We start from the raw sequence: 15921 nt of genomic DNA, 5'->3' as shown, positions 1-15921 counted from the left end.
TATTTTTAAATAAAAAATATATCCCACGCATCGCGTGCGTAATATGCTAGTAAAAATATAAAAGCTTCCACCTCGTACATAACACTCGTATTCACAGAAAAAAGAAAAAAGAAACATCCAAAAATATAATCTGAGTTGATGCTCATAGAAATACTAGGTGAAGCAAAAGAAAACAAACCATCTCCTATATTTTTGAAGCATCCTGTTCCCACCATTGAGTTGCACCGGTTCTTCCATTGACATGTGCATATGATAAAATGATATTATAGCCAGACCTAGAAACAATATTGCATCCAAATCTCTCATTTTCATGGTGGACTCTTCTCTGGGTAAAATCTTCAACCGATAGGAAAGATGATTCGAATTACATTAATACCAATAGTAAAATTTGGTGCTTTGGCGTGCCCCACCCCACTCTCTCTATATATAAAAGTTTTACGCCTGCCATTAAATTAGTTTGGTCATTAAAAGTAAAAAATATAAATCATTGTTTATGATTTAGAGTATCTGAAATATTTTATATATTAAAAAGTTAAATCAATCGTTGATCTCTAGTCTCTACATCATATCAACATAAAATCAATATACCACAACGTTCCAGTGTATATATACACTTGAAAAATTTTAGCCTATTTCGTCATGATATATTCTATTATATACATTGCAATCTATTACCTTTGGAAGCACTAAGTTGTAGACCCATGATTGACGATCACCAACTTCATTATGAAGAATAAATGTGGAACAACATTCTTGTAATAATATCTCCATCCTCCAAATGGTCACCTCTGCATGTGTTCACATTTCATTTTACATATTCTTGCTAGCCCATGACCATCTCTTTTGTTCCATCCTCCATTCGGTCACCTCTGCATAAGCCCACATTTCATTTACATATTCTTGCTATTCCATGACCACCAATTTTCTTCTCTTCTACCTTTTTCTATTGATATTTTCTTGTTTATCTGACAGTCAATTTTGTTTCCTTTTTATTTCCTGCTAATCAGAACAACTCCACTTTAATCTCAATGTTTTCAGTGCCAGCACTATAATCTCTCTCGCCGTCATGGTCTTCACAGCATATATTCAAACAACTTTGAACTTGAAGCGTCCCCAGATGTTCAATCGGAGAAAAAGCGTCCTCCACTTAAAGCATAAGGAATCCAGCACCGGTCATCCACCCACCCACCAGATCCCCTCTCCTTCCTTTAATTTTTACGGCAACACAGTAAAACGGACCTTCGCAATGAGAGCTGTCAACTGGCTATAGTAAAATCAAGAAAATTTTGTAAACCAATTCCATTGCATGATTATCAAATTTCCCGATATGCAGCTTGCTTGGTCGCATGTAGCTAGCTCTAGCCTCCAATACCTGAAACATTGTTCAAGCCCGCAATCATGACCCTAGCGAAGAACCAAACTCCAGCTCAAGAACGTGGAATGAACAGACTGCAAAATTTTGGCAACAACCGAATAGAAATCTCACCTCGGATACGCTAGTGATATCTTCAGGCAGACAAAAGAAAATAACGGCATTATATACATTTTTCGGCTCTATTGTGGTCACGGTTTTTACTATGACTTAGTAAACAGAGAGCTTGCAGCAGAAATGGAGATCACCGTCAAGGCATGTCACCTTGTGGTACCTCATGCCGGTCTCGAATTCCCAACTTCAAATGTCCATGCATCAAGCAGGCAAACCCAAAAATACATGAAAAACATCCACATAGCAACTTGTGAAATATCCAAGCGAACTAAAATTCAATTTGGAAGTGAAGTAAAATTCACTACCTAAATACTGCACAACCAGTTTCAACAAAATATCAATAACGATCTTGAAATCATATGAATTCAGGCATCCACATTATGCTTCGTGATTGTACATGTCCCGCCAACGAACTTAATGAATCAAACAATTCAGACCATATATAAACTAAAAAACTGTCAGGGCCCAGCTCGTCAAATTATTTATGCAAACAATCAGGGAATTTTGCGGAGTGATAATCTTCAGTTGAAGAAAACGTATTTGGTTGTGATATAAGTCTCTTGAGGGGGAGCATCTAAGAATGTATACTATCTCCATCCCTCTAAATCCGGATTTTGAAACACGAGAACAGCTCAATTCGGTTCTCAAAAAATGTTTGTATGTGACCAAAAATGCTGGGATTGTTCAAGAACACCCCAAAGGACCAAGCATACCAATAATATCACCATCAAAAGTCACCATTCACCCAAACCAAACCAAACTATACAAGTCGATGGATTCTCTATCTAGTTATGCCGTTTCATTTGTCCTTTAATTTGTTTTTTATTTTTATTTTTATTTTTTCCCCTTTTTTTTGCTTTTTATTAGCTATCCTCTTAGCGAGACTAGCATTCCAAGCCAAGCAAGGCAAAGACCTCACTTTTTAAAGGACCCCGAGTGTCACTCGCTAATCCCTCATTAGCAACAATTTCCCACAAACTCCCCCACGACACGAAAATGGCCATGTAATGTGGCTTCTTAGCTTCGCATAGACTTAAGATCGGTCTGATTCTCTGTTGCTAGTAGCACATTCTCCTCCCCATCAGGTTCTCCAACCTGTGACTGGTTATTCAGATTCCCAGATGGTGATCTACTAAGAACTACCTCAGTATGAGTTTGGCCCCTCATACTGTCATGGTTAGCAGCCCCCTCCCCGAGTCCAACATCATGCATACGAGCTGCCAGAGAATCATATTTTGGTGTTGCAGGGGAGGAAGATCCAGAAGAAGTACTGTATTGATTGGGTGGTGCTCGCAATATCCAATTCATCCAATCATTACGCCGCCTTATTTTCTTACCCTGCATGACAAGTTGGCCACACATCAACAAGGAACAAATTAATTAATATGACAGAGAATTCATTCACATGCACAAGTGAAACTCGTGATTCCTGGTGTTGTTCAAGCCTCATCAGAACCTTCTACTTTTAAGCAGGCCAATAAAAGGAATAGTTCGCTTCTACCAAAAAAACGAAAAAACAAGGACAAGGAATAGTTTGCAGGAAACCAACGGTTCTCAGTTCTCATAAAACATATCCGAAAGGACAGAACCAGCTGAACAGGATAACAAGATTCTTTTGTTGTACCTGTACTTCCACCATGTCTGAACCTCGTACAGTATCCAATATATATTGTATGTCGTTTGTCAATTGCTTGACCTGAGAACATGACAACAAAAACAATTTCTGTGCTGAATAAAAATGAACTGGAAAACAAAAAAATTGAAAGGCAATTCATCTATTGAAAATGCCAAGATTCCTAACTTTAATGACGCAAATAAATTTGTCACCAAAAATATAGAACTAACATGCATAACAGGTTTGTAACTAGTGGATCAACTCAGTCTGGCATCCACTGCATGGATCCTACACCTGTTTTCATTTTTTCCACAGTACGCTTCATAAAGCGTCTTCCAGCTTATATGGTTGAACCTTGTAAAAGTAATGGAAGGATTCAAATATAAGTCCAACCATACTTTCACTACTGCAGCTCTTGGCTACGATTGTATCCAGACAAGATCAACTGAAAAGTAACTACATATAAGACAATTTACTGAAAACTAATTTGAACTACCAAGTTTTCATGATATTGCTATAAGAAATAAAAGATAAACGTTCAAGCAATGCCTTATCTTTCTGGAACATACAAAAAGGAATTTGAAGGCGAACCATATAGCACCTCCTGATGAAAGTTTTTCAACCTCCAAGGAGAGAGCAAAAAGCAGCTAACAATTGTACGAGAAGTCATAATTTGTTTATAAACAATGATGTCTGGTTTCCAAACAAGGATATAACAAACCAACAAATATCATTGTGATACTTACCCAATTTAACTAGCATGTGAGGCTATAAGCAGGAAAAAAAAAAAAGGAAGCTATAAAACATCATAAATGCATCAGCCTAGCTATTTGGAGACACCATTTGCAAAGTTCAGAGAAAAAAAGACCAGAAAAAAACAAAATGATATTACCTACCAGCCTATCACAATTCTAACTGATCTTAACAAATGTCAACTAGGTATTGGCCAACAGAAAACAAAAGAAAATCATCTGAACAAGCTTGTATTCTTGGGATTCATCTTGTGATGTCAACAGACAGATAATACATACTATAAAAAGCTTGTTCTGATAAAAATAGTGATCCATGCCCATAATATTCCATTTCATGCAGTGCAACTATAACTCTCTAGTATTAATGTCAAATCAACACAAAAGTATTGCAATTATAAAATAAATAAATAAATAAACAAACAGCCCAAAGATAGCAAGATAAAATTGCAGCCATATCAGCATCAAGAGCAAGGACATGATAATCAGCTTCAGCACCCAAAAGGGTAATTGAGAGTTGCTTGGTAGTGCAGAACAAAATAAAGGTTTGATGAAAGTTAACACATTATCATGCATTAGCAGGAAAAAACCAACTGCAGTGCAAAATGAATGCTACATTCCTGATCATTTCCAGTTTTCTGCCCTTCAAATAACTTGCTCATATCCAAATAGCATACTGAAAGCTCACTGGATGCATGTGACAACATATTTACTGACAAAGTATATTGCACAACATATTGTATCAGGCATCTTTTCTATGAATACTTGAAAGATGAGCTCATGCAAAACCTTCAGTTTGAGCTCAACATCCATTATCCGTAAGATAAAAGATTAAATTTAAGGGTGGTGATGACCCTGATCAGCCGACCTGATGCAAACCCAACACAAAGTTAGCATGTTATGGTGGGGTATGACTGGGTTTTGCATCAGAAATTGGCTGAGACAACTATATTTTTCGAATAGGCCTAGTGCAGGTTTGGATGCTTGATATCCTTGGCCCAGATCGACCTGTCTAATAATCAAGCAGGGTTGATGGGACTACAACCCAAACTTGAAAATGACCCATGATATACCCATGGAACTCTGTTTGGAAAAGCTATATGCTGAAATTATATTTATAAATCATTATATACAGCTATCAGCTAATTTCATGTGAAATAAATGGATTAACATTGGTTAATAAATTAACCAGGTTAGCATCAGGCTAATCATGCTAACATGAGTTTAAGCATGTCAAGTCTGGTTAGCATGTCAACTATCACCTTCAGCTCCACAATCTAACCTGTTTATTAAATGAGCTACACAGATCAGATAAGATTACCTGCTTAATAAACAGGTCAGGCTTAGATTGGGGCATAGAGACACTCGTTCTCTCTCAAAAACAAGAATAGGACATGGGCTAATAAAGTTTTTTTTTAAAAAATAATGATTAAACTATGCAATAATCAAAAGCTAACTGGTATTTATGCAAGGCTTCACAAATATCTAAATTCAATCAATGAGAGAGCTACCTCTCAACTACCTGACTATTACCATCAAGATACTGTTCCTAAAGCACATGTAACCTATAATCGTACTACCAACAAGTGAAATACAACATGATTGCCTATAAAGAAAATAAATCTCAAAATGTAACTAAATTCCCATGAAGAAATGGATTTTATTTACTCCCCCTTCAAAAGCTAAACCTTATTTAAGCATACCATTACGCACTTCATAAACAAGCATGATTAATTTGAGGATAATAAATTAATAAAGTTCACCATAATAACCAGACTATTTTTCTAGTTATAACTAACCAAATAAAAAAAAAAACAAGAGAAAGAGATCAAATAGTTAGATCAGGAAAACTCCAAAGCAGACTGATCATTATCATGAAAGTTGCTACCATGCTTTGCATCAAACCACATGGAACTGTAAGCACATTCATACAATGCCTGCTCCCAAAAACCAAGAGTTCCCACATATGAGAAAAAATCTGGAGATACATGCAGAACCATTTCACATCCAGATAAGTATCAAAATGCATGTGGTCACTGCTGATAGTGTTACTTAACCTTGTCCAAATGTGATCACTCCTTAAATATCACACTCTTCATCATCCACCTCATAAAGGGCTGAATACTAGCTCCGATATTTTCCTCCATCTTCAGTGCAGCTTTGACCTAACTTAAAATATTATAATCCTGAAATGGCCTAATCATTGACCATCTTAGATTTCAAAGTTCCAACCATATCACAAATTAAGGTCTCAGACATCTTAATGCTGCATGTTGATACATAAAATCCATGTGTACTGTAGGTTCCCTTTGATCTGTGGTTATTGAATCAGAAACAAAATACCATCCAACTGCATCTGTCCTTCTCAATTTGAGGATCAACTATGTTTAAGTGTGGGATTCAAATTTGAAGAACTCATGATAATGGCCCTAGTCTTCTTGATACAACCCAGGGTAAGAAGTTGATTATCAGGCCAAGAGAAAATATAACTGAAAATAAACCATCACACAAAGTGAAATATATATACATATAGGCTAACATAATTTTTCCTTTATCTTGACCCTCAGACTATCCATAGTGAGCATTTGACCAACAAGACAAACTATGTTTATAAGATTAATCATATCCAAGACCCACTATGACTATTAATGCAACTCAGACTTGACAAACCGAGGCAATAAAATTTTGTAGAATTAAACACAAGGTTTCGATCAGATTATTGACTCGATTTGAAACCACCATTTGGTCCAACAGAAATTTGACATATACATATTTTATGGATTACGACAGCAAGAGCTTTTGGAAATCATAGCATCAGACCCTAGTAAAACATGATAAGCATGCTGTGACAACCCCTGGCTGGCAAAGGCAAAATGCAAATTACTCATAATACTTAAGGTGCTGCAACTCTTGTAGCTGAAGGGGGGGAACTGAAAGCAATGGGAGTGAATGACTAGAATGTTGTAATTACAGCCAGAAAGTGGTGGCAGGTTTGTGCTTAAATGTTAGCTTGGAGATGTATGTGGGTGAGTTTGCAAGTCAGCACCAACTGGAATCCACCATTGCACATGGCAATTGCTAATGCTGATAAGATGATGAGGCTGATATCGGTGGAAGGCTTGGCAGGGCTAAAAGAGGGACATGGATGAAGGATAGCAATTGACATGGTGGCAGAGGTTGGCCATGTGTAGTTATTCAATGTCTTGATGTTTTCAAATGGCTGCCATGGAACGGGACAAATAAGGAGGCAAGTAGGCTGGGAAATTGATAGAGGAGAGATGGCGCACAAGAGGGACTGGCACAGATGCATGCAGCTGATGAGGGCGGGTTTAAAAGATGAGTGGACTGGATGAGGTATTGTTGAAGAAGGGTAAAGGTGATGCACAAGACAAGGATGAATGATTAAGGTGTGAGTTCGAGATACTAAGGAAAAAATGGTTTCCACAGTATCTGCAAACATAGTTGGGAAGGTTGTGTTGACAAATACAACACTAGGGGCATGAATAATATTAAAACAGATCATGGGAGCACTAAATATGAAGGTAAGTAATGCATAGAGGGGTTTTCTGTAAATCCAAAAAAGTTTACATAAAAACTTCCCAAACATGAAAAGAAAACTATTTCATGTCTAGCTATTCATGTGGTTCCCAAATGGGTGGTCAAATATATCTTTGCCAAATGATCTCACATACAAAAAATTCCAACGAGTGATCCTCTGTTATTTTAGAGAGAGAAAGGCATAACAACCAAAGTTCTGAATTGCCTATATCCAAATAATTAGAATGCACCACCTAGGATTCAAACCTAGAACCTCTGTTGTTAGGTGGAGGGGTGTAATCTCTAAGGCACTATCAAGTTCACACAATCCTCTTCGAGATCATTACTCCCTTTTATAAGTGAGACAGCAGTTACACTCAATGGTACCTCATCAGCATTTTCAATCAAGGTGGTTCTCACAACTTAAATTGCAAGCATAAGATTATAATACAACTTTACCCTTATAACCCAGTTAGAGGATCAGCTTTTAAAGTTAACTAACATATTTCACCTTTTATCCATATTTGATTTTCAGAAGTGGATTCACAAAAAATATATGGATTGCATAAATTTATCTTTTATTCCATATTGAATTTCAAGTCCGGCAAAGAATATCTAAAGGCATATAGAGATATATTTGTGTACCTACTATGATAAGACTAAGGTCAAGATTCATAAGATTAATATCCAATTATCTGTATTAGAAATGACCTTCATTACATGCACATCAGGGATGCATTGTATGATTAATACTTGTAAAGGCTATCACTATTTGATTGATATACATTTATATATTTGTATATTTATGTGCATGCACAGTAACTGTGTATAACCACATCTGTCAACAGAAAAGTAGATACAGATATTATTGTGTACATATCTTATTTACAATCAATTTGTTCAGGCTCCTAATCTCACAAACAACTTGTTACTAAACAACGCACCGAGTTTAGACATTCTGTCCATGCTGTAATTTGACTTTATTTAACTAAGGTTAAGCATACAGCTAGGCTAGCTTACCTAATTCAGCCACATTTCCATGACAAAATCATCAGAAAAAGAACAAAAAATCCAGTATGCCCCCATTTTCAGCGAATAAAATGGAGTAGAAATGCTTCACAATTTGGCTATTGTGGTAAAGATGATTTCCTCTTCCTATAAGAGCTGCAATGCATCCCCAAAAGCTAACCAAAAATGGTTTAAAACCAAGTTTTCCATCTGATTTAAGAGACGTCCAGATGTTAAGAACCTTCTCATTTAGTTGTTTGCGGGGCAGATCATTTTCCTTGAACTACAGATCTTCATCTACTTCCCAATCCTTCTAGAACATAGATTCTGTATAATAAAAATGACTGATTACTAGAGTAATCTTGTAGACATTAATATGCATCCAGGACAAACTGCCAGAAACAGTGTTTATTTTTTTCATAAAAAAAAAAAGAGGGACTGCCACACAAATGACCAACCCTGTGGCCTCATTATCATGGTTGATAAGGCTTGAAGAAACCAGACTGGTACAAGAAATTAATATGATATTAGAACCAATAAATTGTAACAAAGTGACACGATTTTCATTTTCTATAGATTGCAAAATTCTATGTTAGACAGAATTGCATATTTTGCAATCCTGTATATAGGACTAATGGTTATAATACTATGCACACAAGCATGTAAACATACATGCTTTTTAGGACTAGCAGAAAATACACACACCACACACACACTACTGATATGAGGAATATGTAGTTCTGCATTAGCATGTTAGTTACAATACCAGATACCATATTGTGCACACCATAAAATGTTATCTGCTAGCACTCTTCTTTAATATAAATAGTAAAATGTCATAAAGAATCCATGCATTCAATACATAACTTGCAACACCTAGTAGCAAGAAGCTACAGCATGGGTGTTACACCAGTTTCTTTCTTCTTACAATTTATCTTCAACCAAGAATTAGTTATGTTTTGTTATCACCTAATAAACTTTCATTGAATATGACATCATATTCCTCAATAGTTTGATATTTTCTTGTTGCAGTTTATATAAAAGTCATCAAATTCACATTTCTAACCAAACATAGAGCAATAGTGTGGCATTATAAATAGTTTCCAGAGGGCATATTACATCTTTGAAATGTTATGGAACATTACAGCTCTGCTTGCCCTCCCATATATAACTGCTGACATCAATTGTTTAAGTAATGAAGTCCATAAATCATTTAACATATTCATTTTTAAAATTCCACGAGCATCTAACAAACAGTAAGGGCCCATATTTTTTTAACAAGTTATTATTTTTTAATTGAAGCCTAACTGACTACTGATAAATGATACGTTTTCAAGATGAACCAGGAAAGCTAACAAAAAGGAAATAATCAAATTGCAAAAAAAGACAGAAAAAGGAAACAAGTCCACATGAATAAACTTGCATCTAAAAGCATCCTTTCTACTATAAAGAGTGGTTGAAAAGTGTGGTCACCAGCAACAACCAGTAGATACATGCATAGGTCATAAATTAACCCTAAAAGAGTGTATAAGGAAAAAAAGTTACTTGAACAGGAGTGGAAGCAAAATTGGTGAAGTGAATCTCCAAAATAATAGGTTCAAGGTAAGTAGGTAATAGTAAGCAGGTATGGAGCTGGGATTGCAAAAGAGTTTCTGAAGCAAGTGCAGCACTTAATAAGAGATTCTATACGTTAATTTAACACATGTAGATGCAAAAGTGGGGAAGTGAATGTCCAGATAAAAGGTTCAAGCTAAATAAGTAATAATAAGGAGTTACAGATGTGGGATTCCAATAGAGTCTCTGAAGCATGGGCAGCACTTAGGTAAGAGATTCTTACTACAAAGATCCAATAATCCACTCAAGTTAATCTATGCATAAAATGAGCAATTTGTCAAGGTGTCAAGAAAAGCATCTCTAATGCCCAAAATGAAGATCTCTACCCATAGATCATGAGGACAGATAAAGCCATTAAAATTTTTAGAGACTCAGTGTGCTTCGTGCATCAATACTCGGTGTACTTTGTGCATCAGTGACTATATAGAGTTGGACACTTGGACTATACATTAAACCTTTGCTAAAAGATTTAATCATTACAAAACCAGTGAAGCAAGCAAAATTTGAGTCCACCTAAAGTCTTTTTCTACTACTGTCTATGGAAAACCTTCAATGAAACAGCTAAGGAAATAGCATTCAATATTCAACCCAAGGTAGTCAAAGGCGAAAGGCAATTCTTAAGGCGCTTGGAGGGTCTAGGGCATTGAGGCAAGAGGCACTAGAAAAGCGCTCGCTCGAGTGGAGGCACTAAAATGAAAAAAAAATAGAAAATATGATATATAAATAAATAACAACTAGAGATAACTATTGTAACATGAATTACCATATAATTAATAATTTAAGCACAAAACATATATAAAACAATAAATACTCAACTAGTTCAAAATAAAGTATATGATAACAAGCCATAGGCGGCTATAAATTCATGAATGAAGCAGAAAACATAACAAGCCCTAAAGTTCATCAATAGAGTCTCATAAATAAAATAGAAAACATAAACAGCCCTAAAGTGATCCCCTTCTGCCTCCCTTTCCTCGACAATCTCCTATGGTCCTTAACAGTCTCCCTTTCCTCTCAATTTCTTTTTGTTTACAAAATCCTAAGTTACTAAAGTCAAAACTAATTCCATCCTAATTGACCACTTTACCTCCTGTTAGTAATAGAGCTAAGAAGTTAAATGGATGGACTTTTAGGATTTTTTATACTTTTCAACCATTAAAAAAAAATAATCGCAGAGTTCACTAAGATGCCAAAGGCAAGCGCCTCGCCTTACTGAGAAAGATCCTAAAAGACACCAAAGACGTGTGCCTGAGTGAAGGAGTATCGCCTGAAGCATCAAAGGATGATGACCCCTTCTGGCGCCTCGCCTGAGGGCTTGAGGCGCGCCTTTTAGCGCCTTTGACATCACTGATTCAACCATAGTTATATCAGTTACACATAAGAGCAGCACATTATTGTTTGGATTTTATTGACACCATATAAACAATAGGTGCTTATTTGGTACAGCAACGAAATGAGAAAGAAAAATGAGGAACATTCAGCGAAGATACAGTACTTCATGAACTAGCTCTTCATCTGACCAAATCACCAAAAATCTCCCTCTGAATAATTTTATCCAAAACAAAGTACATGCAATATCGGTAATTGTTCTACCATACACAGGAATGCATCTTTTCTATAAAATTTAGGGCTTTGCTGCAACTGCAAGCTGTCGTTTCAAAATCCATTTATCAACCAGAAAAGCCTGGTAGGCAGAAAAGTGCAATAGGTAGTAATTACCAGAATAAAGAAGAAATTGAAGAACAAAAAAATTTCATAACCAGTCTGTGGAAGAAGGAACACTCTACCCCATCCATATCCTAACAAGCAGTCCCTCCCTTTTTTATCTAGCAAAATTCCTCTGACAACTTTCTCTAAATAAGACGTAACTATTCATGACAGAGCTCCTACTCTGAAATTCTCTTTTCATGGTGACTGAGGAATTTTAGGGGAAAAAAAAAAAGGTGAATTTAATAAATTTTCAAACAAAAAAACAACAGTCTACCGCGTCATTTGAACACATTCAAGTGAAAATATGGTGTTGGACTCTGAAACCTTGGATTCATAAATGATCTCAGTTAATTCATCCTTATCAAACAATATAATAAGATATACAATCTTTTAGACAGCTTAAAATTGAAAGGATGCATTCATTTCGATTGAAATTGTCTTAATTACAACCAACAAAAACAAAGCTACTGCTCACAAGTTAAATATGAATAAATTGGACCCATATCAGTCAGCTAATTGAATCAACCAATTGGTCACTTTCCTGCTATAGAAAGCCTACAGCTATCAAATATCCTAAATACTATGGAAAGGTGACTTGAAAACACAAACTTGTCTCTTGCAAGACTAGATTTTAAACCAAAGCCGCTCTCTCTCAAATAATCATTCTTAACAAAGTTCATCATATCTAAGAGTATATATTCCCATCCATTTGCAAATTCAGCTAATGCTTTTATATCGAGGAAACAAAGACTTGCAAATGTAGAAAACAATATCTAGATCTTCCTTATTTGGACAAAGAACATCAATTACATTTTGCTGCTTTATCAAAATTTATTTATTTTAGATAATAGTCATTCATGCTGATATCTCATAACGTTTTTTATTCTTACACTAAAAAGAATTTGCAATTAAAATTTGTTATGTAATTAGTTAGTACTGGTCCAGCCAGATAATGCCCTTCAGTTGCTTGGAATTACACGATTAAACCTCAGTCTGGTAGTTTTTCTATCCACAATAGCCATATAATGACAATACAGAGATGTAATAACCGCAAGTTTGTTGGTTTAACACAACCATTCTCTTTTCAATGTTTCATATTATCTTGTTATCGTTACGCATACAAACTCTGTGCAGTTAGATATCACATTTTAATCATATGCAATCATTCAGCTATCCAACTTCGTTCTATGCACATGATTATGGTCATCTAATTTATTGTTAACTTTATCTTGGATGAGCATCTACTAGCAAATATACCACTTGAATAGTAATAACTCATCTCCTCCAGATACCCCAATATTATGTCAATAGACGCAACATGGGACATGGGCTCAAATAGTGTTTAGTATCTTTGAAAGGTAAGAATTCAAAAACAATATATCATGAAACAAACAAAGGCAAGTCTACACGTGTGTAAGAGATTACACCGTGTGTCACCAATAATCAACTTCTTAATAAAAGGCAAAGTTTTATGCACCCAAAGACTGTAACTCCTTGCATTGTGGAAACTAGAGACAAAGCTACCGTGATATTTTGAAAAAGAATAAGTATACATAAGTGATTTCAAAAGTAACATATCATGAAATGAACAAATAGAAGTCTATATGTGCATGAGCAGATTGCACCTTGTGTCACCAATAATCAACTTCTGAATAAATGTAAGGCAAAGTTTTACGTACCCAAACTGTAACTCCTTATATGGCTGAAACTAGAGATAAAGCTATGGTACCATTTAAAAAATGAATAAGTATACACAAGTGATTATAGATCTACCTTGGCAGTAAAAGATAAAATCATATATTGCTGATTCTTCTCACCATACACTATTTATGAAAGAAACAAATAGCTGACAGTACACTATATGTAAAAGAGATTAACAGCACATGTACAACATGTATCATAAGAGTGATAATGCAAATCCAAAGACTGACAAAAAGATACTGCCAAAGTGTCCCGATTAACTCACTCGATTGAAGCCAGCAATTAAAGAGATCGGAACCCAACCCTGGTCATCCATTTTCTGCCTTAAATATATGTCTTTACACAAGTTATCAGAACTGCGAGCAAAATGACAAACATAAACAACATGAAATACCCGAACAAGGTTGAATGTTAATTAACTTTTTGACCTTCAAAGTTACCTGAAATAGTATTCTATCTGCTTCAATAACATAGTACGCAGATAATCTACTGGAGCAAGCATCGTAGGAGGTATTGCAGATGGTACTTGATGAGCAACAAGCATGTTTGGTGGGAGGGCGGGGACGTAATACATAGGAGGAAAATCTGATAAACAGTTCATGACCATCAAAAATGATGAAACCTACCATGAGACAAGAGAGATTGCGCCACAGTGCATGTAGCTTACCGACAAATCCTATGGGGCTCATAAAAGGCCGGACCTGCATAGGGCTAATAAATTGTGCCGAAGCAGGTGAAGGTGGCCTGGGGAAATGCCGGGGATGAGCCCGTTGCTGCGGTGGCGGCAGGGGCATGTGAGCATCTCTCCCACTAAAACCTCGAGGAGGATTCCAAACATAGGCCCCCCGCTCGTGATCCCTCCGACTACCGTAGCCTCCATGGTGGGATCCACCTCCACCGCTGCTGGCCCTGCGGCTTATGCCATAGCCACGATGGCGATCCCCTGCACCATGTGACTGTGGCGTTAACCCGCCGCTACTCCAGCCATGATCCCAGTTGCTATTGCTCTTGTTGGGATGGTCCTTGGGGGAAGGCTCTGAGCCAGACTGTTTATCAGGGATGATCTGAGATGCCTCCGGCGAAGCCGGTGGTGATAAAGGCGGCGGCGGTCCACCATTGGCTGATGAACCACTGCTACTGCCGCCGCCGCCCCCACCAGCACGCCTCACGGAATTAGGATTCGGATTGGATTTCTGGCGGACAGGACCCGCATGGTTTGGAGTAGAATTAGGGTTCGGATGATTGGAACTTGGCTTCTGCAAAGGCGATGTGATCGGAGACCCCTGATTCCAAGAAGATCAACGTCAATAGATGGGTTTCAAGCAACATGCACGCACGGATGTGGAATAGAAATTAAACCGTCTGCTAAATTCCTGTATTAAAAAAGAAGAAGAAGAAGAAAAAACAAAAGAATCAGAGATCGCACCGGGGGAGCAGAGAACGATCCATCAGAGAGGGCCTTCAAAGAATCTGAAGACGATGATTTAGGAGAAACCCTGGTAGACTCGGAGAGAGGAGGCCAGGAGTCGGCCCCCATGACGGGGCCTGCTTCATTGGATCCATTAGCCGGCATATTCCAAGCCAGCTTCTTCCCTCGGGGGGCGGCGACTGCGGCATTGCCGTTGCTCCCGTGGTCCGGGCTCTCGGATGGCGGCGCCGCCGCCACCGCCACCACCGCGGCGGACGACGAGGCCACGTTCTCCACGGGGGAAGGGGAGCGATCGTAGGGTTCCGTGGAAGAGATCGGGGCCGGCGGCGGCGTCGACGAGGGGGCGGCCGGGACGGCCTCAGGCTCGCCGCGGACGACTCGGGCCCAGGGGGAGGATAGGCCCCCGGCGCCGCCACGGGCGGGGTGGGGGGAGACGGGATTGGATGCGGACGGGTCGGAGGCGGGCGACATCGCCTGGGACGCGAGGGTTAGGGTTCCGATCGGTGGATCGGCGAGCTCTCCGAAGCAAAGAAGAGATTAAAAGAAAAAAAAAAGCGAGGCAGGATCGAGGAAGAGAGAGGGAGGGTTTGGTGGGGAATTAGGGGAAATTCCGTGGCTTTAACAATGTATCATCCGATGGGAGCACCAGGGAGAGGGGAGCTGGGACACTCTCTCGCTCTCGGGGTTTCTTTCTTTTGAGGGCCGGAAGAGAAGCTGTGGGAGAGTGTTTCCTTCTTTTTTAATGAGGGGGGAGAGGGGGGTAATGCCCCTGCCCTTTCGTTGGCACCACCTTTCATCCTTTGGACTCTTGACCGCCCCTCCCTCCTCGTCATTGTTCTGCGTGGGTTAAATTACTAATATGCCCATGTTGTTTGTGTTTTTTCTAGCAAATCGCGTGCAGGTTAGTTGCCTTGCTGCTCCGTAGAGTAGTTGTGTCGTTGCCTTTGGCCATGACATCACGGATAACCTCATTCCCTAATCGGAACTGCTTCTTTGCTCCGTTGGCCTGGCCTGCGTGGTTAAAAGTTGACTATTTTGACAAAGCGTGAAGCGTGTTAAGAGGAGCCAAAAA

The 15921-nt window shown here is 38.1% G+C and overlaps 1 protein-coding gene across 1 annotated transcript; it reads right to left on the bottom strand.

The window, feature by feature from the left end:
- Positions 1-1810: 1810 nt before the first annotated feature.
- LOC105055116 (la-related protein 1C-like) lies at positions 1811-15611 on the bottom strand. The gene is made up of 6 exons (XM_010936837.4): positions 14847-15611; positions 14088-14703; positions 13861-14005; positions 13686-13776; positions 3111-3182; positions 1811-2824 (listed from the first exon to the last, which is right to left on the bottom strand). The coding sequence occupies exons 1-6, from the start codon at positions 15318-15320 to the stop codon at positions 2504-2506; spliced, it is 1719 nt and encodes a 572-aa protein (XP_010935139.2). The 5' UTR covers positions 15321-15611; the 3' UTR covers positions 1811-2503.
- Positions 15612-15921: the final 310 nt, after the last annotated feature.

Source organism: Elaeis guineensis, chromosome 12, assembly GCF_000442705.2.
Source record: "Elaeis guineensis isolate ETL-2024a chromosome 12, EG11, whole genome shotgun sequence".
Classification (NCBI taxonomy): Eukaryota; Viridiplantae; Streptophyta; class Magnoliopsida; order Arecales; family Arecaceae; genus Elaeis; species Elaeis guineensis.
The sequence above is the reverse complement of the archived record's forward strand: the minus strand, read 5'-3'. Positions and strand labels throughout refer to the sequence as shown.